Genomic DNA, 26,768 nt, shown 5'->3' with positions numbered 1-26,768 from the left:
ATCACACAGCAACAGTACATTCACGTTGTTGTAAAAAGCATGATAATATTGTAGCGGGTCAGGGCTGTTCGGGGTTCTGCTTGTACAGTTATGTTTTGTGTATGTTGCCATGGTGACGGGTGACGCCCTCTCGCTGCGACGGTGTGTCCTTCCGGGGTCAGAGGGCGCCCTATGTGTGTTGTGGTTGCCGCGCTGAGCAGTTAGCTAGTGGCAGTGTGTTCTTCTGCAAATGTAATAAACGGCTGTGCTCCCTGGCTAGCTCACGGGAAGCAAGACCAAACGATACCTCCGTCTCCTCCTTGTCTGAACTCGCCACAATATATTAAGTAATCCAAAGTATTCAGAATACGTTACTGTCATTGAGTAACGTAACGGAATAGGTTACAGAATACATTTTGGGGCATGTATTCTGTATTCTGTAATGGAATACATTTTAAAAGTAACCTTCCCAACACTGTATACACTGGAGAACCAGAGGTGTGGAGAGCGATGGCCTGAATCCTACAACAGGTCAGCACATAATAATAGTTATGATAGGAATCAAAAGAATAATAATAAGTACAAAAGGTCAAAGGTCACCAGTGTCTCCAGACAGTCAAAGGGGAAAACTGATGAACTAGCAGTGTTAACAAACGCAGGTGAAGTCATTTCATCAACAGTTTGGTCTTTTCGTCCAGCTTCCATGAGCTGGAGGATGCTCCCCAACCTGACTCCACTCTGTCTGTTCCACAAAGCAGCTTTAGGGAAGGTTGAGGCTAAACAGTAACACATGTAAGGCAGCCCCATTCATGGATTAATCACCAGAGTATGTTAGAGTTATCTGATGAACTGAAAATGTAAAGCTTGCATGTGACTCCCTTTAAGTGTGTAAACGATGTGAAGTTCAGATGAATTGTAGCCGATGATGCTGAGATCCATTCACTGATTTCCACCTTTACACCAACTGTGTAGTGCAGAATAAAGACAGCAGAATCAGTGTACTGTCAGTGTAGAGGATGCAAATCAGCCCAGAAACATCTGCTTACGTCCATCCATCCATTCTCTTCCACTGATCCAATTTAGGGGGGCGGAGCCATCCCAGCTACTGCAGGACGAGAGGCGGGGCACAGCCTGGACAGGTCACTGGTCTATGGCAGGGTAACACAGAGAGACACACAACCATTCACACTTATGGGCAATTTAGAATCACCAGCTAACCTAACCCCACTAAGCGCACGTCTTTGAACTGTGGGAGGAAGCTGGAGCACACGGACAGAATCCTCGCAAACACCTGCTCACATCTGGTTGAATTCACATTACAAAGAGCAGTGAAGCTCAGATCAGCTGATCACAGCCTGTACTTGAATCAAATCTACTGGAGCTCTCAGCAGAAATGATTGTGAGTTTGATTCTTTTCCCCACACTGAGCCACTACAGCTGATTTTAGGGTTCCCACCTGCTGAGTCCACTTTAACCTGTTCTCTGCTCATGTTCCTGTGAGAGGCACAGTCACTCTCTAATGGAGCCAACAGAAAACAGAAATGTCTTCATTTTCCCTCTTTTTCTCTGCTCATGTTCGACTTCACTGATTCAGTCTAATGAAGTGATTTTAATATAATTCAGATTTACACTGAAATAAAGTTTGTGTTCCTGTGTGCTGATAGCATTCATTTACATTAATGTAGCACAAGGTTCAGTTAACTCTGCACTTTTTCCCTTTGGAGTAAAGAAGTTGATGGAAAAAGTCCTGGATGTCTGTACTTTACCTACAACCACCTCTGTGGGATCAGTGATCAATCATTTATCATGTTGTTATTGATCAGTGACAGGTTGATTTCTGTTGGAGAGAAAGATGAAGATTTGAGTAAAGATGAGACTGAAATGGTTTAACAGTGTGTGGCTCCCTCTAGTGGATGTTGTGGAGTATTCTGTTGTCTTTGCTCCAAAGGTTTTTGTACAGAGTTTTGCTGTTTCCTGTCACTGTGGGCTGCAGAGCACAGTAGTACACAGCAGAGTCAGACAGCTGAAGCTTCTGGATCTTCAGAGGAACTGATCTGATGCTGGAATCCAGTGTGGAGGAAAATCTCTCCTTGAACTCGTCTGCTGTGTTTCCATCATCCCTGCTAACGCGGCTCAGGATGAATTTGGGGCTGTTGTTTCCATCCTGTTTGTACCAGAAGAGATTAATATTTGATGAGCTGGTGTTATACTGACAGTCAAGTGTCACTGTGCCTCCTGCAGCAGCAGTCTCTTCTCCTTTTGCTTGCAGCACGTTGTCTTGTTGTGCTCTGCATTCTGTAAAACACCAACAAACAGTATCAGTGTGCTGTTAAAGAATCACGTCAATGTTGATATCAAAGAAACAGAGTTGTGTTCATACCGAGGCACATAGCAGCCAGCAGCACTGAGATGAACAGAGGCGTCATATCTGCAGTGTAGAGTAACTGTGAGCTACAGCAAGTATAAAGAAGCTGTGATCTCTCTGTTTAGTCTTCATCAACACTAAGTTGGTGGATTAGAAGGAGGAGCCTGATCACAGTGACAGGACTCATTCACAGCGCTGTGTTATTCCCCCTGCTGACAGCTTCACACTCAGCACGTCTTTCTGCTGCTTTCAGTGGATATTTGCTCCTATTGCAGGAAGCAGGTTTAACAGACTGAACTGTGAGTCGAGGAAGAAAGAAATCATCAATGGAGCTCTGATACAGGGTTTACCATGGCGACGGGTAAAGAAAGAGCAGAGCGTCCTGTAACAATGGCTGGTTATAAACAAGTGCTCTTTAATTAATGCAGCACATAACCTTAATCGTAAAGGTAGCAGGGTGTTACGTGTTTTCCAGTTCGCCATCTTAACTCTGTTTTCTAACTCTGTATTTTCAACAGCACTTTTTCATGACAACACCCTCTAATGGTGCAATATTGTAAAACACAACAGCTCCTCCCTCTTTATCAAAGAGACTTCATCGTAAAAAATTATCACCAACTAGCGCAGCACCAAGATGAAGTAATTCACCTTTTGGCAAATCAACAATACACTTGTAAACTTAAATTGTAGTAACAGGTGTAACATCAGAATACTACAACTAGCAAAGCTACATAAACCCGGAATTATGTTGCACTACTATGTAGAATGAAAAAAGAAATTATTATTCCACTTATTTCCATTTCATTTTTTTAGTTCCTAGTGCACTGGCAGCAGTAAATCAGTTCTGTTAAACTAAAATAGAACAATTAATAACATTTCTCTAATTTCCTTTTATCAAGAAAAACCATTATGATACAATATAGTCTTTGTGCCAGCGAGGCTTGTACTTGACGCGTGGCAGTCTTCTGGCAGTAGGTGAGCCAGTGTGGTGCAGCCTCACAGCGTCAGCGTTCTTTTCAGTCTCTGGGCGACAGCGTGCTCGATGAGTGGCATCCCAAATCTTTCCATCACTCAGCAAGAAGGCCTTTGAGCCTTTGAGCCTTTGTTACTGTTACAGGAGTAAATCTGGGATGTCCTTTGGCAACTTTGTGTGATTTCCTTATCCTCACACTCTCTCCTGGTAGAAAAGAAGGTTTCCGTGACGCCTACCATCAGTGTAACGTTGCATTTTCAACTGACGTCTCTGAACTGAGTGACGTGCAACAGTGGAGACACAGCCAGCAGAAGGCAAAGGGAGTACATCCAGTTTAGTACGCATCTTCCTGCCATACAGGAGTTCATAACAACAACAACAATCTTTATTTATAGAGCACATTTAAAAACCAGCGGTATACCAAAGTGCTTAACATAAGAGACAGAGAAGTAACACAAGTAGGGGAGACCGGGGATAGTTGTAACATTTTTGACATTTCTGTCTGTAAATTGGAGCTCGTTTAAGGTAGTGGATTCAAAATGTAATGCAAAGTATTTACATGTCTCTGCTATTAAATAGTGCAGCTATTTTCTCTGCAGCACAATTACCCATTGCATGGTATGGTCTCAAACACGAAGAGTGAAATGTTACAATTAACCCCATAGTCTGGGTTAGTTGTAACATATCCTGGGGTGAAATGTAACACAATGAAATAAGGGTACTAACAAAACATTAACATGTAATCTTTGTTTATTCAACACATGAATGCACTTAGAGCCATTTATGTAGCTATGTGTGTGTGTGTGTGTGTGTGTGTGTGTGTGTGTGTGTGTGTGTGTGTGTGTGTGTGTGTGTGTGTGTGTGTGTGTGTGTGACAGAATGCAGAAATCTAGCTTTTGAACATATTCCAACCCCCCAAAAAGACAAATTATGGAATTTTCTGCAACTGAATATTTCATTAATTTTGATTGGTCTTCCTTGAGTTTGGCCTCATTGGCTCAGTGGGCATTGTAACCTACAACTCTTGCAACAACTTTTGAACATAACAATGAAGCTGAAAAAATGTAGTTGTTCACCAGCATCGCAATTCCATTACTTTTTATCCTGGCTTACCTTGGTGTGGTTTGCAAAGTGCTTCAGAAAGATGAGGAAATCTGTTTCTTGCACCCATCCTGATTTATTTCCACTACCAGTACTTCCTACTGGTCCATCTCTGACACAGTGGTCTGCATAATGTATGTGTGGGAACACAAACAGTGGAGGAATTGTGTTGCCAATGGCATTAACCGCATATACAAAAGCGACCAGTGAACCTCTCTCTGCTGATGTCGTTGCCCCAACTTGTTTAATATAAGTTAAAGTAATAGTGTGGTAACATCTGCATTATTGTTACAACTAACCCAGACTCCTATAGCCATGAACTAGCTAACATTACAGCCAACGGCTAAAACATTAGCACTAAAGACCTACACAGAATATATCCCCATAGACATACAAATAACACAATTTAAGTTTGATGAGTATAACTGCAAAGCAGATAATGCTATTAGAAATTGAAATAAAGTAGAAAAACGTACTTTTTGGCATACAAATTACTTTTTTTCGTGTTAAATTGTCTGTGTTTGACAAAATGTGCTGATTTTTCACATGTGATAGCAGAACTGAGTTGGGCATGCACAGGATGAGTCACATCATTTGAAACTTAGCCCTGACTGGAGAAATTGGAAGTGTTACAACTAGAGATGGCACGATACCACTTTTTTATGTCCGATACCGATATCATAAATTTGGATATCTGCCGATACCGATATGAATCCGATATAGTGTTTTTTAATCAACAAAACTGTTTTTTAAATATCTTGCTGCATTTTGTATAAGTTCATACTCAAGTTTAAAACAACAACTACACTAAAGCTATTCTGTTATACCTGTATGCAAAAAAATAATAATTCATAGTTCAGCAATACTGATCAATCTAATAAACTTAAACCTACACCATCCTCCCTATTCTGGTATTTTAAAGAGTACTTAGCGTAAATATTAAGCAACCTAACTAATAGGGTTCCAACTCCCAGCAACAACAAAAATAAATAAATAAAAAATAGGGAACCACCCCTCACGCGCCACCTCATGATGCTTAATCAACGTAATCAACCTTAATTTGATGCAGTGTGAAAAAAAAATGCACAGAAATCAATTATTTTTCAAGAAATATTAAATAGATTCAACATCTTTCTTCAACAAAATTGCAGACTGCACAGATGGTACCTTCCCAAAGGAAAAAGTACTATAGCTTACTAGGGTATATATATTAGACTTAATAGTCACTATATACAGTAATTGACTTCTATTCATTTTACATCAGATTAAAACTTTGGGTGTCAGATAATTATTTATTAAAAGCTCGACATTTTAAATGAGAATAAGAAAGAAAAGTATGTCTTTGTGCCCCCTTTTCCCTGTTCATGCCCTATCGGCCCCCCTGGCTAAACTTTGCTAGATCCGCCCCTGCACAGTTACGTCAGCTGTAGAAAAAGATCCTGGAGTAGAAAGTAATATTAAATACATTCTAACAACAGCTGATCAAGCTTAAACGTGCTGCTGTTGTTCAGCCGCTGGTTTCCTCTTTCTGGTGCAAAGTGGGCCAAAAACAAACTAGAGACACGGACTCGTGACAGAAAAGCCGATCAGCTGATCGTTAAGCAGTTTCATGATTGAAGTAGCAGCAGGAGAGGCAGTCGCTTGTTAAGCTTAACGCAGGAATGCTTTACAAACATTCAGAGATGGACTTACACACTTGCTTTACTTCTCTCGGGGATAACTTTGTCGGAGATGAAATGCCAGGTTGCTAGCGAAGCTCCAAATGCTATCCAGACCACCGACAGGTCCCGCATGCCACAGCCGCTCTATCACGTGATGCATACTGCTCTGACGTGCTAACTTTCTGAGGTGAGCTACGGCGTGTTGCAAGTTTTGTGAGGTGCTTTTGTGATATTTAATGGATCGGATTACATTTTTTATTTTTCTCCGATACCCGATCCAGTAATTTAGGTCAGTATCGGACCGATACCGATACGTAATATCGGATCGGTCCATCTCTAGTTACAACTATCCCCGGTCTCCCCTATTATAAGGCCTTAGCAAAGTATCAAATATACTCACAGGTCAATGCCACTAATACACAGGGGTAATATAATATGCATATTAAAATAAAAACATAATAAAAGCACAAGTCGTAAAAAATATGTATAAGGAAAAATAGAGTCTAAGAGTCAGGTGCGAGCATTAACAAGCAGGAAAGGCGAGATAATAGGATCATAGGGAGAGAGGAGAGTAGTTGCACGTGGTGTTGCATGCAGTGTTGCACGGTAAACTTGAAGCCAATCCAGCGCAGTCTCCTTCCATGGTTTTGACTGCTGGATTGCTGTCTGGATACAGGTGCGGAGGGCACGATGAAACCGTTCGATTGCTCCGTCTGCAGCTGGGTAGTAGACAGATGTTCTGCTGTGGGAGGTGCCTCTATTCTGGAGGAATGAGGGGAACATTACAGAGGTGAACTGTGTACCATTGTCTGTTACGATGGTCTCTGGTTGCCATGATGACAAAAGACAGATGAGAGAAAGTGAATAACATCATTAGTAGTAGCAGAAGGTGAAAAGGCAAGCTCAGGCCATTTGGAGTAGCTGTCAGTCAAAGTTATGACAAATCTACAAGCAGGTATTGCAGTATCAAAAGGGTTAGGGTTAGAGATCTCTTCATCTTTGTTTTGTGTGCACAATCCCTTGGTGACTTTCATGTGCCAGTGCAATCAGTTTAGGTCTCAATTACAAGTTTAAACCCTTCTGGAGAAAATGTGAGAATAACAAAGTAAAAGTTTCAGCTATAAAACATCATTAATGCACCAACAATGTTGGGAGTTTATTACTAGTTACTGTATTTGACTTCTGATGCTTTTTTCTTACACACACACACACACACAGACACACACCTCATCACTAATGTCAATTTATGTTTATACCTATATCTCTATATTTATCTATTTATCTATCACTACTCTGTTTCTACACTCATTTTAGATAAGTGCTTGTTGTTTGTTATATATTTGCTGCCATGACAACTCAATTTCCCTCTGGGATTAACAAATTTTCTCTGATTCTGAAATGTCTGAACGTTCCTGCAGTTGGTTTGTGGTTGATGTGGATTTGCTGCTCATGTGAATCCTCCCACAGTGTTTCATTAGCAGCTGTAACCACAGTGACTCTGATAAAACAGGAATTAGCAGAATCCATCTGATATGAAGCTGTGCTTTGAATACCACTTCCCTCCTCTTTGAAGAGTAGTCAGATATCTGTGTTCAGGTTTTTGTACAGCCTCTTCTACACTTTGTATCACTGTGTTTCTAGAGCACAGTAGTAGAGAGCTGTGTCTGCCAGGGTTAGGGCTGCTATGGTCAGATTAGTTGATGTAGGTGATGTTTCTGAGTCATATCGATTATCAGGGATATATTCATTGCCACTCTGTGATCTTGCTCCTTTGTAGAGTATAAACTGAGGAGCCTGAAGGTCAGAATCATGTCTGTACCAGTTAAGCCAAACATCACTTTCACTCGTCTCATAGCTACATGTGAGTGTGACAGATTCTCCTTCTGTTGCAGTGACTTTATCTCGTTGAGGAGTGATTGAGTCTCCAGCTGTTAGTCCTGGAAAAGTAGAGAAAATGAAGCCATCAGACTAACATTGTCCATGAGGCTGAGTATCTGTGAGTATTACTGTGTTTTTTTAAACACATTTTACTTCTGGTTTCTCTGACGTTTCTCTGATTTCACAATTGAAATATTTTTCTGTTTAATCACTCCAAACTTGAGCTCAAAGAAAGTCCAAACTGAATCTGTAACACTGTAAACATGTCTTTGAACTTCAGGTGTTCCTGTCAGAAACATACGTACCTACGAGAGCTGCAAAGATCCAGATCACAGACAGTTTTTCCATGTTTCCAGAGGAGAAATGTTGGAAGTGATGTTCACTGGGAGTTAGCTGTGAGTGGTCTGATGTTCACAGCTGGAGTCAGACAGGTTTCTGCAGTCAGGAGGAGGAGGAGGCTCAAATCACATTAACTTCATCTGAAGCTCTTCATCACAGCTGTGTTATGAGTTAGTCTGTATCCTAACAAAGGTGTGTGGCTCCCTCTAGTGGATGTTGTGGAGTATTCTGTTTGCTCCAAAGGTTTTTGTACAGAGTTTTGCTGTTTCCTGTCACTGTGGGCCTCACAGCACAGTAGTACACAGCAGAGTCAGACACTGCAGCAGAGGAGATTGTTATTTGTCTTCTGTCATCGACCACTTTGAAAGACACTCTGGAGGATTCTCGTTTCATTAAATTCTTTGATCCCACGTGAGCGATCAGGAGCTCAGGTGCTTTTCCTGCATGTTGTCGATACCAGTAAAATTCATCGCTTTCATACGCTTGTTTGGAGTATCTGTAGGACAGAGTAACAGCGCTGCCTTCCAAACTGGACGTGTCTTCCTTGTCTGCAGTGAGTTCTTCACATCTGACTCCTAAAATGAGACAAATATGTTTGTACAATGTCCCATTTTCTTCAGTGTAATCATATTTATCAATGACTAAAATATTTTTAAATGTATACAACACATAATATCGTACCTGTTAGACAAGTCATAATCAGTAGAGAAATAAGATAACAGTCCAGAGGCAGCATGTTGGAAATCTTTAACCTTTGTGGTCTGTTAATGAAAGTGGAAGGTTTTCTCTCCTCTGCAGTTCAGTCACTCCTCCGTGCTCCTCCCCGAATCGCTGTTTCCTGTTTTATATATTTTTTCACTTCTTTCTTACACTTCCTGTTAGTGAACCAATAGAAGCACTTTAGCTTTCAGGCTGGAGGCTGGATTCACTAGGATGGATCACAAATGCATGAACAAAGTAAATGAAATGTGATGGGTCTGTGTAGCACAGCCCTTCGCTGGAATGAGACAATTTTACTACAACAGCAAAAAGCAAGACGCAAGTCACCAAAGTTCTTTGTGTTACTCATGCATGAGGGAGACCCAACTGGAGCCACCTGACCTCCGTCAGACTCTCAGCCAGGTTCCCTGTAGCACTCCTTTCATTGTGGTTACATGAATATGCATAAGTTCATTAATATATAACGTCATACACAGGCACACATGTATACAAAGCAGAAACGGCCCTAACCAATCTGGCGCCCTAGGCAAGATTTATGTCAGTTTTCTTCTGATCTCCTTTTGTCCCTGCAGTCCAGGAGGAACTCTGCAGCAGTCACAAGAGAGAGCAGCTTTCTCTAAAGGACGATACTGATTTTGCATCAGGAAGAGCATCAAATGTAAAAATTGGACTAAGCAAACCTACTGTGACAAAACTCCTGTGGTTAAGAGAGCAGCTGAAACTAGCTTTACAAGGATTTGTGAGCACCTTCAAGCCTACATCTATGTAAAATATTATGAAGATAATATTTATTCATTATCTGACAAATCTGAGCTTGTTTCATTACTTATTGTCCCATCGTGTTTTTTAAGTGAGGGTGGGGCAACAATAGACTGGAAAAGTGTGATTCAAAGGAAGAAGAGGCTGAACACGTGACATTAATGAGCTGCTTTATTAACGTGTGGATAAAAAGATCGTCCCAGAGAGGCTGAGAGTGTCAGAGTTAGAGCGATCCACTCTCTGCGAAAGGAATCAAACAATTATGTTTCTCAGATTCATCATCTACAGTTCAACCTGCAGGTTGTTGCTCTCTGCCAGGTGATTGGCTGAAAAGCTGTGAAAGGGTAGTGGGTGTGTGGGGTGAAGTCAGCGCTCTTCTGTGGAAAAAACCCAGAGGCGATTAATTCACTCGGGTGCGAGTGGTTCTACTACCGGTAAGAGACTTTTGCCATTTTGTTTGGATCATATTGTAGGTGCCGATTTTTAATGTGTCGTTGGACTTTTTTAATGGAAGAATTGATCAAGCCCCAGATCGACTGCGCGCAGGGAGACTGATCAATATTGTAGGCATATTGAGTGTTTGTTTTAGCTTTGACTTTGAATGGTTTCATAATATTGATATTTTATTGGGTAATATTTTAATCGATAATGTTGTTTGTGTTTTTCAGCTGTGCTGTCTCTGCTGTCCTTCGTTCTTTTGATTGTTTTGGTTAGTCCGTCCAGCTGTAAAGACGGTTATTGATTGGCAGTGAGTTGTGTAAGGGCGGACTAACCTCCTTAGTTTTTTTATTTGTTTGTGTCACTTCCCTTTATATTACAGGCCATGCATAGCGCTGCTTCCCAGCTGTGCTGAGACCCGAATTGTTTGCAGTGCGTGCCGCAGGTGAATCGGTTGCAGTGTTGCTAAACGGGGTGTAACGGTTTGCAGCGTTGTGTAATTTGCACACCATTTGTGTGGTAAGTCTCATGTGCAGCTGGGATATCAGCAGGATGTTGTAAGTGTCTGGAAATAACTGGGACTTTGTATGTTTAACTAATGTAATAAATAAATTATCATTTTATTTCTGTGCCCCGTTTACTCTTCCCTTGTCCTCGGTTACAATTACAACATTAAAAGATTCAGAGAATCCGAAGAACAATATTAATGTTGGTGATCCACAGGGTGGAGTTTTAAATGTCTGCAGCTATATGATTGGCTGTTTAATGTATTTAAGCTGATGGACATTTACAGCTGTAACTCTGATGAGCTGCATCACAAATATCTGATTATTTGACTTTTATTTGGACGTGAACTTTATTTACAGATGAATCTGTTCATACGGGAGCAGAAATAATATCCAAACTAAAACTGTACGATAGATCTTATGTGCTGTTCTGGCGGAACTTTACTGTGCGACACTAGACGGAAGTGAACAAGGAAAAAGCGGAAGTAGTGTTAGCTGTCTGTGTGACTGAGCTGGAGGTCGGTTATGTTGGTGTGTGAGCTGAGTGTGTGAGCTGCGGCAGCAACGATGCCTTCAGTTCAGTATCTGAGAGAGTTCATCAACGAGCGACTAACTGCTGCTGCTGAACAAATATTCTTGGAGTTTGAAAAAACGATCGTCCAGTACGAGGAAGAGATCGACCGTCAGCGCAGACTGCTGGATATCACCTGGAAACCCCAAATCAAGCTGCACAGGACAGGTGAGTGTCCCTCTGTAGTGGCAATTCCTTTTGTTTGACCAACGAGAAATGATTGTCCTGGCAGCAGAATTTGCATTTAGTATCCAGTATTTTTGTCTCAGTTTTGACAGCATGTCGCTCTTCCTGCGAGTCCCAACCTTTGATCGATATGGCGTAAAATCAGTGACTCATGCGTATGCTTTGTCAAAATTGCAGGATGCTTTACTTCCATAGTCGTGGCTGCTTTAGTCATTCGGCCACCCCCTCAGAGGATTCCTGCATCCAACACTGGATCAAGTTTGTAGAGACTACTTCCCTTGGAGACTCCTTTCAGGCCATTGCTGATTAAAGCCATTTCAGTTTTAAATTTCTGTTGTTGTGCATATTGAATAATAGCTCGTTCTGTCTTTGCTACATATTCTGGAGTCATATTTCCTTTCTTCAAAGTGGTCTTAAACCTTTCCATTCTTATCTCCACTTCTTTCTGACTTTCCAGATCATTCTTATTCAAACCTGCAGCAAGCAACTCTGTCCTCTTCTGCACCAGCAGCACCAAGGCCTCTTTCAGCTTTAAAAGCCAGGCTACAGAGATTTTAAGTCTTGCCCAAGACGAGAAGTAATGGATAAGATAGTTGGTAGGATTTTGTAATTCCTTCACAACGACATTCATTGTCAGGTCCTTTTTGACCTCTGGGTCATCTGCAGAAATTACACTGTACTCCACATCCAGTTTAGGCCATTCCTTTTCTGACTTATAGAGAAATTCTGTCCCTTTAATTCATCTCCTACATTTGAGGAAATCCCCAGCTCTCATGCCTCTGGATGCATCATCTGCAGGATTCTCCTTAGAAGAAACGTATCTCCACTGATTCACATCTGTTGCTTCTCGATTGACAGCAATTCTGTTTGCAACAAAAGTATTAAATCCTCAGGTTTCATTGGAGATGTATTTCAGTACTGTTGTACTATCAGTCCGAAAAACTGATTCTTCCAACCTTACCTGCAGCTCCTTTTGCAGAAGCATATTCACTCGAACTGCAAGAACTGCAGCCGTCACTTCCAGCCTGGGAATTGTAGTTTGCTTGAGAGGAGCAACTCTAGCTTCTCCCAGGATAAAAGCAACATGTGAGGTTTTTCTTTTCCAACTTTAAATATGACACCGTTCCATAACCATCTTGACTTGCATCAGAAAATGATGAAGTTGTGCCTTATCTGGTCTTCCAAAGCAACTTGGTTTAATGCAACGTTCCACTTTGAACTTTGAAATCAGCTGGAGATCCTCCAGCCAATCACGCCACCGCTGGGAAAGAGAGTGGGGAATAACTTCATCCCACTTAAATTTTGTCAGCAAAGCTCTTGTAGCAACAGTTTAGCTGGCAAACTGAAGGGAGACAAGATTCCCAAAGGATCATACAGTGAGCTGACCACAGACAAAATGCCCCTTCTGGTTGTTGGACGGTCCTGCAGGGAGGTTCTGAACTGGAACTTGTCTGTTGCTATGCACCACTGTAAACCCAGTGCTCTCTCAACTGGAAGCTGATCTGTGTCCAAATCCAGAGCCTTAATTTCCTTTGCTCTTCTTTCCTCTGGGATGGACATGAGCACTGTGCGACTGTTGCTGATCCATTTTGAAAGCTTAAATCCTCCTTTAGCGCAGATATCTGTCAGCCTCTTCACCATGTGCACTGCCTCCTCTTCTGAAGCAACAGATTTCAAACAATCATCCACGCAAAAGTTTATTTTGACTGTATCAACCACTTCAGCTGGAAACTGTTGTGCATTATCATCTGCAGTTCTCTGTAGAGCATAATTTGCACAGCTTGGCGAAGATACTGCTCCAAACAAATGCACCTTCATCCTGTTTTCCTGCGCCAACCTTGTAGTGTCGCCATGTTGCCACCACAGGAAACGGAGAAAGTTGACGTGTTTTTCTGAGACGTGCACTTGGTGAAACATGGAATCAATGTCCGCCATTAATGCAACAGGCTCTTGTCTAAATCTGATCAGAACCCCAACCAGCGAGTTTGTGAGATCAGGTCCCTGTAGAAGCTGACTGTTCAATGATGCTCCTTTATAAGTTGTTCCACAGTCCAATACAACTCTTAACTTGCCCTTTGTGGGATGATACACTCCGTGATGAGGGATGTACCACACCTTTCCATCATCTTTGTGCAACTCCTCTGCAGGCACAAGCTCGGCATATCCTTGTTCAAGCATGTTGTTTACACATTCAGTGCATTCATCTTTATAACGAGCATCCTTTTCAAATCTCCGTCTGAGACTCTGGAGACGCTGCTCCGCGACACAGAGGTTATTTGGCAAGCTGGGACCTTCTCTCCTGAAAGGCAAATCCATGTGATAATGATTTCCAATACGTTTTATTGAGCTACTAACAATATCCATGAAACACAGATCCTCTCTGGACTTCAGTCTGCTCCTCTGAGGAGCTTTCATTAAAATCATGATTGTACTGTTTAATCAACATTTCTTCAAGACGCTCAACAGAAATCCTATTGGCTGTTACAGCAGTGCAGTTTTTATTTCCGCTGTTACTTCCAGTGCACAGGGGACCATTTATGACCCAGCCAACTTTGGTTTTTACAGCATAAGGTCCACCCTCCACACTGTTTATCACCTTCCATGGCTCTCAAACGTTGGAAGCATCAGTGCCTATCAGTAGCTCCACGTCTGCATCAATGTTGTGAAGTTTAACAGGTTTAAGATGAGGCCACTGATCGATGTCGCCTTACTGGGGAATATTTACCGTAGAAACTGGCATAGTCTTTTGAGTCAAAACATCTGGCAACGCCATGAAATCATTTGCTTCCATACCAGACACTTCCAGACCAGACAGAACTTGTGCACCAACAATCCTATTTTGACTCATTGTTCTCAAAAGGATATTGGTCTTTTTACCTTTTAGATTCAGTCTTTTTGCCAGAGTTTCTGTACAGAATGTACCTGAACTTCCAGGATCCAAAAATGCAAAGGTTTGCACAGTTTTATTGCTCTTTTGGCTCTTAACTTGAACTGGAAAAATAGAAAAGAAAATGCATCAACTTCATGACCTGAGGATGCACATGGAACTCTCCGCTCTATATGAAGAACCCCTGGTGACACACGTTGCAATCCAAACGACTCCTACAGTCTTTGCTTGTGTGACCAACTTTCAAACAACAAAAACAAATTCCCCTTTCCTTGATAAAAGTCAACTCATCCCGATGCATTTTAGCTTTGAACTGCTTGCAATTCTCTAGTAAATGATTGCTGTGTGAACAAAACAAACGGTGGGATTTGTTCTGCTTCCAGTGGATTGAGTTTTGACTCCTGGAACTGAACTGACATTAGTGGCAAAATTACTTCCCTTTTTTCTTTGCTTGGTGGAACTTGAAACTTTAAAGCTGCGGCTGACAACATACCCTTCGTAAATACTAATGTATAGAAACCCTTACCAGCAATCATTCATTTTTGTGTGGCTTTTTTCATGGACTTTTTTTCATGCTGTGTAGGTGTGTACTTGACTAGCTGATATCGACATAACGGGGAAACATCTGGTTTGACTGTCTGTGAAGGTTCTCAGTCATCCAGGTCATCGTAGTCAAAGGAGCTTGCAAAGAAAAGCGTCTGGACTTCTTTAAGTTGCTTGAAGACGTTTCACCTCTCATCCGAGAAGCTTCTTCAGTTCTAAGGTCAAATGGTGGAGAGATATATATCTGGGACTCTCCACCATTTATTTTATAAATATTAACCTACAAATAAACTTGTAAATAAACCCCAAAATATAAGTAAACTAACAACAAACTTTAACAAATTTCAAAATATAATAAAAATAAAGAACAAATGGCTCCAACACACTCTGATCGATGGATGAACACATGATGTAGTCTACGTGTAAGTAATTTTACATGGTTATGTGCTGTTCAATATGCGGCTGCATTTGATGCATTTACATGCAGCTCGAAAGTTCACAATCTGTATTCCAAAAGGTTGTTTCCTCTTCCTGTTGGGATGATCTGTTAGTACGTCGCCGTTCCTTTTGTTGCAGTGTGTAATATAATTCAGTGGCAATTTTTGATCATCAAATTCCACAAGATTTTACACGTGATAACGTTTTTGTTTTACCAAAACTAAAAGGGAAATACAAAATACACACCGGCACAATTATGCATTTCTAAGAATATAACAACCAACCTGTTATCAATGATAACCCTACATTCTTGTTCAAGTCGTCCTCGGGTGAATCAAGGATCATTTTCAAGTTTAATATCTGTCGAAATCTGAAATTATTACATCATAGAAATCACAAGATTTTCCCTGTTCTCTGCTGCAATCAGCACGTATTCAACCATTTATAAAAAATGAAAATCAGCATGTTTTCTGATTAAACGTGTTCTCGGGTTCATCTATGATCATTTTCAAGTCTTATTATGAGAGAATAATAAAAGCACCATGAATGACTATATTTCAGTGTCTTTAACTAGCAGCAATAAAACTCTTTAGAATAGAGGAAAATACTGTATTATTATTATTATTATTATTATTATTGTAAGTATAAGAAAGATAAAGATGTCGATGAATTTCAAATGCATGTCAATGTCACTATCGTCTCCTTGGCAACACACTGTGCTGATTATAAAAATCATAAATACTGCCTTGTTGACTCTGTTAGCTCGTAAGGGGGCTGCAGGTGTGGTGGAGTAAGCACAGGTGGAGGCAGGCATTCTCTTCACCTGACGTGCAATTTCCTTACAAAAACCCACAGTGATGGCCGCACAGGCCGGTGGCATGAACGACCAAAAACAAACTTGTACAAACAAATTAAGAACTGTAAAAAAACAAAAACAAAGGAAACTTAAATGAATGAATAAATCAACTAAACAAAATCCCACAGGCTAGCCCTGTGGCTGTTGGGCTACTGTCCAGCCTTTACTCTTGCGCTCCACCTTGAGCTCCTCTTCAGGAGCAAAACTCAGGCTTACAAAGCTTAAGCTCCTTCCCCAGAACAAACCACGCAAGTGGTGATGATATGTCTGGCACTGAGGCCTGTGTTGATTAAAAGGGGCGTGTCCAAATGAAACCAGTGTCGAGGTCTGTTAATATCACATGACCAAAGATAAACGAGGCCCCGTTTCTCTGAAATGTGCGACTGCCTCGTTATGTGATTCGAGCTGATGAAAAGACCTGGGAATTAGTTTTATGCATGAACGGGATCTAAGTGATTCTGAGGATCATCACGAGCGTGCACGGAGACTGTTAGCACATTATGGAGCCACCAAAACGAATAAATATCAGCAGTTAGGAAGCATTTTGACATGCTATCGACCAATAATGACATCATCTTCAATCAGTCTCAGAGAGGAGGTTATTTAGGTAGGTGTGTGAGAATGGGTGAATGACTGAATGTGTAAAGCGCTATACAAATACAGGCCATTTACATTCCAGACAACTCAACAGAGCTACAATTTAGTCAGTCTACAAAGAGCTGAAGCTAAGACTTTATGTTCTAGAGCTCAAACTTTAACTAAGGACCTGCCTCAGACACAATCATTCCACAATTTTAAATGCAGTAAGAGTCCAGAGTTTATCGTCATCACTTTCTTTTGGCATGTGTCCCTGTCTTTCTCCAGAACTCCCACAGCATTATGTCTGTAAGAAGAGGAGCTCCAGTGTGGACCAGGAGGAACCAGAAGCTCCACAGATTAAAGAGGAACAGGAGGAACTGTGCAGCAGTCAGGAGGGAGAGCAGCTGGGACTGAAGGAGGAGACGGATACCTTCATGGTGACTGCTGCTGAGGAAGGAGAGCACAGTGAACCAGAACCACACAGGAAGCAGCTCCTCTCTCAGGATCCTGATACATTTATTCCGTCCAAATCTAAAGAAATATTAGCAGATATGAATGAATCTGTCCAGTACGAGGAAGAGATCGACCGTCAGCGCAGACTGCTGGATATCACCTGGAAACCCCAAATCAAGCTGCACAGGACAGGTGAGTGTCCCTCTGAGGGAGGATCCTGATCACAGCTCTGCGGGACGTTTCTGATTGTGAGGACTTTTTGGAGATGTGAGCTAACAAAGAGCAAACAGAGGACAGGACTGCGCTGCGCTGCATTTATTCTCCAACTGCTCCCTAAGTGAAAGCCAGGCATTCATGTATCTGAGCAGCTGAGACACTGTTCAGATACAGGAGGGGGCCTGAGAGTGTGATCCAAAATTTCCATCTCTGCTCCTTGCTCATCCAAATACGATTTTCTGTTGTAATCATTTCTTCAGGATGGTACATCAGTTCTTTCTGAATCACAGCCCCTCACTGGTCTACAAATGTCTCACCCCTCCCTCCCTCTCCATACTGTAAATGATCTTTTCTTAATGCTATGTGAGTCAGGTTCATACTTGTGTATTTCTTAGTTCATTCTTTACAAGTTCACCAATTAGTCCAGACTTTCAAGTACTCGAGGACTCACTGTGGTTATTTTATGATTGAAACAGTGTTGTACTCGATGACATCACAGCTCAGCTCCACTCTACCTTTCTCTTTTCCCCTGAATATTTACAATGGAAATTGCCCAAAATACATCTAATTGATAGTTCTTTAAAAATTATTATCACTTCTTTTCCTATTTTAAAAAAAAAAAAAAAAAAAAAAAGAGAGAGAAAAAAAAATTTGGGAAGGTTGGAATAAAGACTAGACTGACATCAGTGATCATTGACCAGAAATGGAAGCTTTTTGTGTATTTCTGAACAACATGTTCATGTTGTAGAAAATTATTTTGCTAGTATATTTACTGAGATGATTTTCTACCACACCACTTTCCTTTTTGTTTTCTCCTTTCGTCCCTCCAGATGTCCCACAGCAGCCTGTCTTTAAAGAGGAGGAGGAGGAGGTTCTCCCTGAGCAGCAGCTCTGGAACCAGGAGAGGAGCTCCAGTGTGGAGCAGGAGGAACCGGAACCTCCACAGATTAAAGAGGAACAGGAGGAACTGTGCAGCAGTCAGGAGGAGACTGATACCTCTATGGTGACTGCTGTTTATGAGGAAAGTGAGCAAAATGAACCAGAATCAAACGGCAATCATCTCCTCTCTCATAGCTCTGCTGTTGCTGAGAGCCAAAATCAGGAAGGAAGCATGGATGTAGATTCAGGGTCAAATACAAATAGAACCAAAAGTCACAACCATGCAGTAGATTCCCCTACGTCGAAGAATCAGTGTAACTCTGACAAATGTAAAAAGTCTTTAGAATGTGAGATTTGTGGAAAAGTTTTTAAGCAGAATTATGAAATGAAAAGACATTACACAGTTCACACAGGTGAGAAACCGTATTTTTGCAAAACTTGTGGGAAAGGTTTTACTCAGAGGGGTGCTTTGACTTACCACATGAGAATTCACACAGGTGAGAAACCATATTCTTGTAAAACATGTGGAAAAATGTTTGCATACAGTAGCGATTCACTGAAGCACAGGCGAATTCACACAGGTGAGAAACCATATCCTTGTAAAACTTGTTTGAAAATGTTTGCCTGTAGCAGTTCTTTATCTATCCACATGAGGACTCACACAGGCGAGAAACCTTATCATTGTAAAACATGTGGTAAAATGTTTGCATCTAGAAATTATTTGTTAAAGCACACGAGAACTCATACAGGTGAGAAACCTTATCTGTGTAACAGCTGTGGGAAAATGTTTGCATGTAATAGTTCATTATTGAAGCACATGAGAACTCACACAGGTGAGAAACCTTATACTTGTAAAACATGTGGGAAAATGTTCAGATGTAGTAGTCATTTATTGGTGCATATAAGAACTCACACAGGCGAGAGGCCGTATCATTGTAAAACTTGTGGGAAGATGTTCATATCTAGTAGTCATTTGTTGCGCCACATGAAAACTCACACGGGCCAGAAATTGTAGTCTTTGTACAGAAAAAATATTATCATGGAAGCCAAGCTTGGAAAAAAAAAAAAAACCACTTGAAAATGTGTTGGTTTGTTACATGTGAGATAGGTTTAACCTTTTCCTGAACTTTCAGACGTAACATTGTTGAAGTTCAGATTTTTGCTTTTTGGATTATTTTGTTTTTCTTTTACTTGCCGCATATTTGATAGCTGACAATTTCTGTTTTGTGGAATTAAAAGTTTATATTGTGTGAAAATTATATAAAATAATATATAGGAGCTATTTTTTTTGTGTGCGCATCAATTAATTTTCTTCTGCTCTCCAACCCCACCAGAAGCTTGGCTTACCTGACTTATCTTGCAGGTGAAACATGTTCTCGACTCTGTTCAGTTTGCTTACCAGCCTGTTGTGGTTGTGGTCAAAAATTCTTGAAAGAGTAGTTATAAAAAAGCTAACAGCTCATCTGCAGAGGTTTATTTGAAGAGTTTCAGTCAGGTTTCAGAGCTCATCACAGCACAGAAACGGCTTTAGTGAAGGTTACAAATGATCTTCTTATGGCCTCTGACAGTGGACTCATCTCTGTGCTTGTCCTGCTAGACCTCAGTGCAGCGTTCGATACTGTCGACCATAATATCCTATCCGGTTGTTCAGTCTGACGTCACTAGCCGTGTCTGGGCCTAAACTCCGCTACAGGTCCATATATCAAACGATCACTATGGCATTACTGAGAGTTGAAAAACTGTCAAAAGTCTTTCATCTTTTTTTTTTTTTTTTTTTTTTTTTTTAAATGACATCAGAAACAGCAGTATGCGACATTACGTGATGGCAGAGCTTCAGTTCATCCTTTGTCTTTTTTTTTTTTTTTTTTTTTTTAATAAATAGGGGGAATGAATGAGAGAAAGAGGGGGAGAGAAAGAAAGAAAACCAAAGGGGAGAAGAGACGGTGAGAAGGGGGGGGAAGAGAGAGAAAAAAAAAAAAGAACTCCTGGGTCACCTGTATGGAGAGGAAAAAAAAAAACAAACAAACAAAAAAAACAAACAGAGGAGACAGCAAACAACAAAGAGTAACATAATAATAGAGAAAACAAAGCACCATCACAATAAACTAGCTAGTCATAGATATCAATATTTACTAAATAATAAACGATATTGTGCAGCACGCAAGATAGACAGCGCACAGTGTGCTTTGAGGCAGCAGCCAAGAAAGCTTTAGTCCGCGTCTGTGAATACCCATGTGTGCATACCTGTGTGGATCAGCATGCTTGCATTCCAAAGGTTTCTCCATGTAATGATCTGCTAGGGAGTGTGGGGGGGCCACAGCCCCGTCCTCCAGGGTATGAAGCAGGTATGGAGGAGATCAAAACTCCAGACATCCAGAGGCCCCCAGAACACAAGAGACCATGGAAGACCAACAGAGGGGCAGCCGCGCCACTGTTCCAGTAAGAGCTGAGGAGAGTCCCAGATGAGGGCTCACTCAGCAGCCGCGGAGCAGAAGTCAGGGGGAGTTGCAGTGACGCGCCCGTGAGCTCCGCCGGCTCCCAGCTGTGCCTGAGTGACCGAGCCCCAAGTCTTTCATCTTTAATAAAATGATCAGCGTTCTGCTCTACCAGGTGTAACAATTGAGTTTAACATCCAGGCATCCATGAAAACAGAATTTATGACATTTAACGGAGTTAGAAGTTAGCAGGGAGTTAGCTCGCTAGCTTCTATCTAAATACAATAAAGCATGTCCTGACTGCGCGGTTTTGGAAACAAATTCAAACGTACAGCTCTGTTATCACTTCCAACATAAATGAAGACAGAAAACTAAACAGCAGTGACGTTTGTAGGCTTACTGAAGTTGGGCTAGCTGTATATAATGATGTGCTACGTGACCGCTAGCGACACAGCTATGTTAGCATAATATAAACAAGCGAACTTTTTTTCCACTCGATAAAAGTTAACGTGAGTGTTCTCGGTGGTCAGGAACAAATGTAATCGCATGGCAGGATGCTGTAAAAGGACCAAACTTCAGCCAGGAGAACAACTGAGATAATCCATCCACAATACGAGGTTAGTCATTCATATACTGCTGCATGGGCTGGGCTGTAGTTACATCCTAAGGTTTTAAAAACTGAGCTTAAATAAATGATTAGCGGTAATAAAAGCCGAGGGAGGTCAACAGTGATCACTGACTGTTTTAGGAGCTTTTTGAGATCAAATAGAAGAAAATACAAAACATTAAACATGTTAACAACACAAAAGCCATATTAAACGCAGACTACTTTAGACCCGGAAGTAGGATTCATCACGTCATCACTTAACAATCGGATTAGAGCGATTAGAACATGCTGTAGGTATTACAGGTACTGTGCTGCAGTGGTTTGTATCATATCTATCTAATAGACTCCAGTTTGTGCATGTAAATGGAGAGTCCTCTTCACACACTGAGGTTAATTATGGAGTTCCACAGGGTTCAGTGCTACGACCAATTCTATTTACACCATACATGCTTCCCTTAGGCAGCATCATTAGAAGACATAATATACATGTTCATTGCTATATAGACAAAACCCAACTTTATATATCCATAAAGCCAGATAACACACACCAATCAATTTGAAGGAATGTCTTAAAAACATAAGATACCTGGATGATATCTAATTTTATGCTTCTTAATTCAGATCAAACTGAGATTATTGTACTCAGCCCTGAAAATCTAAGAAATATGGTATCTAGCCAGTTTCTTACTCTGGATGGCATTACCTTGGCCTCCAGTAACACTGTGAAGAACCTTGGAGTAATGTTTTACCAGTATATGCTCTTCAATGCACACACAATCATGATCAAAAGTTCAAGACCTCTTAAAAAATGGCAAAAAAAAAATCATATTTTGCATGGTTGGATCTTTGTATTAAACAAACATGTAGGACTGCTTCTTTTCATTTGTGCAACATCTCTAAAATTAGAAATATCCCGTCTCAGATGTCTGTGAAGGTTCTCAGTCATCCAGGTCATCGTAGTCTAAGGAGCTTGGAAAGAAAAGTGTCTGGACTTCTTTAAGTTGCTTGAGAAGCTTCTTCAGTTAGTTTAACTGAAGAAGCTTCTCGGATGAGAGGTGAAACGTCTTCAAGCAGACTCTTTTCTTTCCAAGCTCGTTAGACATCCTGTCTCAGAGTGACGCTGAAAAACTAGTTCATGCATTTATTACTTCCAGGCTGGACGACTGTAATTCATTATTATCAGGAAGTCCTAAAAACTCCCTAAAAAGCCTTCAGTTAATCCAAAAATGCTGCAGCAAGAGTCCTGACAGGGACTAGAAAGAGAGAGCAGATTTATCTTGTACTGGTGTCTCTTCTAGATAAATGGACTGGTATAGCTTGCCTCAATCACACAAGCACTTCTATGATCTTTCTATCTAACATTCACACACAGATGGATGCATTGGAGAGCACCATGGGGTTAGTATCTTGACTAAAGATATTTAGACTTGCAGACGGGGAAAAAGTCCTGCTCCTTACATACAAGGTCTTAAATAATCAGGCCCCATCTTATCTTAATGACCTTGTAGTACCATATCACCCTATTAGAGCACTTCGCTCTCGCTCTGCAGGCCTACTTGTTGTTCCTAGAGTATTTAAAAGTAGAATGGGAGGCAGAGCCTTCAGTTTTCAGGCCCCTCTTCTGTGGACCAGCTTCCAGTTTGGATTCATGCGACACTCAACTGTTGTTATGATTTGGCATTGTATAAATAAAATTGAATTGAGTCATGGTGTTTTCTGCCTATTGCAGCATGCTGACTCTCACCTGGATGGTACTGGTGGAACTGTGAGAATCCTTTTGTTTTTGAGTGGCTTTGATTCAATAAAACAACTTCTGCTGAGTGAGAAGCTGCTCAGGATAGGCGTCACCACGTCTACTGTCTCCTGGATTGCTGACTCTCTCTCAGAGAGGCCTCAGTTTGTATGGCTGAGCGGCTCTTTGTCTGGGGTGATCAGTAATACTGGGGCACCATAAGGCATGGTCCTATCTCCATTCCTGTTTACCGTGTACACCTCAGATTTCCAGTACAACAGTGAAACGTGCCACTTGCAGAAGTCTTAGTGACTCTGCAGTTGGATGTGTTTAGTATGGGCAGGAGTCGGAGTACAGGGAGCTGGTGGAGAACTTTGTGGACCTGTCCGGAATAAATCATGTCAGCTCTGTTTCACTGTCACTTTCCCCATAAGTAAGAGTCACCATTAAGGTATCATCATCCTTCACTATAAGATGCTCTGCCTTGTCAACAAGACAAAAGAGATGGTGGTTGATTTTTGGAGGATAAAAACTGCAAATAGACCCATCAGCATCATGTGTGAAGAAGCAGAAACAGTGGATAGCTGCAGGTACCTGGGTTTTCACCTGAATGACAGACTGGGCTGAAGGACCAACAGTGATGCTGTACAAGAGGAAGCTCAGGGCAGCAGCAGTGCCAGCGATACATCAGGATCAACAACCTTCACAAGGCTGGAAACATGATTGGTCAGAATTTGGATGTATTTAAGTCAGTGAGGGTCAGCGGTTACTGAACTGCTCTCCATCATGGACAACCCATCACACCTGATCCACTCAACCTTAGAGGCAGCAGAACTCCTTCTCCCTCAGGCTGATTCAACCTCACTGACATAAAGAAGAAAATCAGGAAATGATTCCTACTCTCCTCTGTACAGAAACTCTTCTTTCTGTGACGGGAGAGCACACCTGTCAGGACATAAGACTCCACTCATATATTTGTGTATTATACCTTGCTGCACCTGTTTCTCAAGATTCAAGAAAGCCTTTATTTGTCACATGCAAGTCGCCCTGCAGCAAAATACTAATGTTTTAGAGTGAAAGAACATCCAAGCCCTCCTGGGTTTTAATTGCACCTTAGAACACACATGCATCAACACTACAATGAGCGGGTGGAGGGAGGTTTGGAGTCTTCTCCCACCCCCATTCTCTGCGGCCTGCTGGAGCGGGAGGGCTAGGAGGAGTTGGCCGTCCGACTGCGGTCTGGAGTGTGGGGCCTCCCTGCTGCTACGGAGTCGGGGCGGTCTGCCTCTCCCCACCGCAGGGAAAAGGGTAACACCACCTGGGTCTGGGTGCAGTTCCCCCCTCCAGGGGCAAGGGTACCTAGACCCGGTTTGTAGAGTACGCTTGGGGAGTGTGATCGTGTGTACAGCGTCTCTTTATGTCTGTCTCCACGTTGGTTGAGTGTGGAGTGAGTGCATATGAGAGCATGAGGGTGGGAATAGATGTTTGTGTCTGTGTGTGCCTGTATGTCTGTGTCTATATGTCAGGTTGGGTATCAGACACCACCTCTCTGGGGACACCTCAGGCCCTCCAAGGTTTGGAGGCCTATCTCCACCCCTCCACCACTTCCCCTGCCGGTGGCGGACTCCCTCAGGTGTCGGTGCGTTGGTGGTTCTTTGTGTCTGGGGGTGGGCGTCCAGGTACACACCGGCTCACTCCTTGGCGGCCGCTTATCGGGGCCTGGAACCTGGGGCTCGCTCGGACCACTTCGGAGGTGGGGTGCCCCCGGCCTCTCGGCCTGGGGCTCGGTCACTCAGGCACAGCTGGCTGCCGGCGGAGCTCACGGGCGCGTCACTGCAACCCCCCCTGGCTTCTGCTCCGCGGCAGCTGAGTGAGCCCTCATCTGGGACTGCCCCTCTGTTGGTCTTCCATGGTCTCTTGTGTTCTGGGGGCCTCTGGATGTCTGGAGTTTTGATCTCCTCCATACCTGCTTCATACCCTGGAGGACGGGGCTGTGGCCCCCCCACACTCCCTAGCAGATCATTACATGGAGAAACCTTTGGAATACAAGCACGCTGATCCACACAGGTGTGCACACGGGTGTTCACTGCTCGTAGACTTAAATTACACCTTTCTTGGCTGCTACTTCGAAGCACATCTGTCCTGCGTACTGCACAACAACATTGAATATTTAGTATTTACTGCTGTTTACACTTAGCTAGATTAATGCGATGGTGTTGTGTTTAGTATGTTGCTTTGTTTTTTTTTGTTTTTTTGCTTGTTTTCTATTCTTCTCTCAACAGGTGATCCAGGAGATTTTTTTTTCTCCCCCCCTTTCTCACTGTCCCTCTCCCCTTCTGTTTTTCCTTTCCTTCCTCTTTCTTTCTCCCTTTCCTATCCCTCACTCATGTCTGTCCCGTCTGTAACATCTGAAAATAAAATATAATAAATAATAAAAACAAAGATCGACCAAATGGACCAATAAAGGAATGCCACGATGATCCATTTGGCAAAGTAAATCCATTGGGTATCCTTGTTGGTCTTCAGACAACAATTCTGACGGCTAAAGAACCAAATGGGACAGGCAAAAAAAAAAAAAAAAAAATAGAGTGAAAGAACATCCAGATAATTCAGTTTTAGTTCAATCAGTGAGAAACTGAAGCTTATTTTAAAGAAACAGAAAACTTCATGTCTGAACATTCCTGCAGTTGGTTTGTGGTTGATGTGGATTTGCTGCTCATGTGAATCCTCCCACAGTGTTTCATTAGCAGCTGTAACCACAGTGACTCTGATAAAACAGGAATTAGCAGAATCCATCTGATATGAAGCTGTGCTTTGAATACCACTTCCCTCCTCTTTGAAGAGTAGTCAGATATCTGTGTTCAGGTTTTTGTACAGCCTCTTCTACACTTTGTATCACTGTGTTTGTAGAGCACAGTAGTAGAGAGCTGTGTCTGCCAGGGTTAGGGCTGCTATGGTCAGATTAGTTGATCGATCTGATGTTTCTGAGTTATAACGTTTATCAGGAATATATTGAGAACCACTGTAGTCTTTGGCTCCTTTCCAGAGTATAAACTGAGGAGGTTGAAGGTCAGAATGATGTTTGTACCAATAAAGCTCTGGATGTGTATAACTTGTCTCATAGCTACATGTGAGTTTGACAGATTCTCCTTCTGTTTTAGTGACTTCAGGTTGTTGAGGAGTGATTGAGTCTCCAGCTGTTAGTCCTGGAAAAAGAAAGAAGAAAAGTAGTGAAATGCAGTCTGTATATCTGCTTAATGCAGCAGCTTCAACTAAACTTTAATCCCTGTTCTTAAACTCACCTATAATGTGAGATAGAAGCAAAAAGAGGTGCAGCAACATGTCTTTGGAGTTATTAAAGCCAGACAGACAGCACATGAACAATGTTCTTCCACTGCAGCACAATGACCAACAAATAATGTCATTGGATGAGCTCAACTTCAGTGGGCGGGGCCAGTTTAATAGCTCAGCCAATCAAACGGTTTTGTGCTTCCACAGCAGCTCTGTCTCTGTCTCTGATCTTTACTGCTTCATTTCTCTGTTGTCTTTGTCATCAGTCCAATGACACAAGAATCAGAGGTTTAACAGTGTGTGGCTCCCTCTAGTGGATGTTGTGGAGTATTCTGTTGTCTTTGCTCCAAAGGTTTTTGTACAGAGTTTTGCTGTT

The 26,768-nt window shown here is 41.9% G+C and overlaps 1 protein-coding gene and 1 gene segment (V, D, J or C); one reads left to right on the top strand and one right to left on the bottom strand.

Moving 5' to 3' along the window:
* Positions 1–1,951: 1,951 nt before the first annotated feature.
* LOC113010359 (T cell receptor alpha variable 38-2/delta variable 8-like) lies at positions 1,952–2,558 on the bottom strand (the record flags this gene model as incomplete). The annotated part of the segment is given in 2 exon segments: positions 1,952–2,274; positions 2,360–2,558. Coding segments are annotated over 2 exon segments (369 nt in total), but the record flags the coding sequence as incomplete, so codon positions are not given.
* Positions 2,559–10,867: 8,309 nt separating this feature from the next.
* Positions 10,868–19,605, top strand: LOC113010260 (zinc finger protein 260-like). Its single transcript, XM_026149255.1, has 3 exons — positions 10,868–11,458; positions 17,065–17,424; positions 18,279–19,605. Exons 1-3 carry the CDS (start codon positions 11,287–11,289, stop codon positions 19,340–19,342), a joined length of 1,596 nt encoding a protein of 531 aa, XP_026005040.1. The 5' UTR covers positions 10,868–11,286; the 3' UTR covers positions 19,343–19,605.
* Positions 19,606–26,768: the final 7,163 nt, after the last annotated feature.

This window comes from Astatotilapia calliptera, chromosome 18, assembly GCF_900246225.1.
Source record: "Astatotilapia calliptera chromosome 18, fAstCal1.2, whole genome shotgun sequence".
Taxonomy (NCBI): Eukaryota; Metazoa; Chordata; class Actinopteri; order Cichliformes; family Cichlidae; genus Astatotilapia; species Astatotilapia calliptera.
The sequence above is the reverse complement of the archived record's forward strand: the minus strand, read 5'-3'. Positions and strand labels throughout refer to the sequence as shown.

Coding starts and splice junctions, on each gene's coding strand:
- LOC113010260 (XM_026149255.1), top strand. CDS start 11,287: ATGCCTTCAGTTCAGTATCTGAGAGAGTTCATCAACGAGCGACTAACT. Junction 11,459..17,064: donor AATCAAGCTGCACAGGACAG/GTGAGTGTCCCT, acceptor GTCTTTCTCCAG/AACTCCCACAGCATTATGTC. Junction 17,425..18,278: donor AATCAAGCTGCACAGGACAG/GTGAGTGTCCCT, acceptor TCGTCCCTCCAG/ATGTCCCACAGCAGCCTGTC.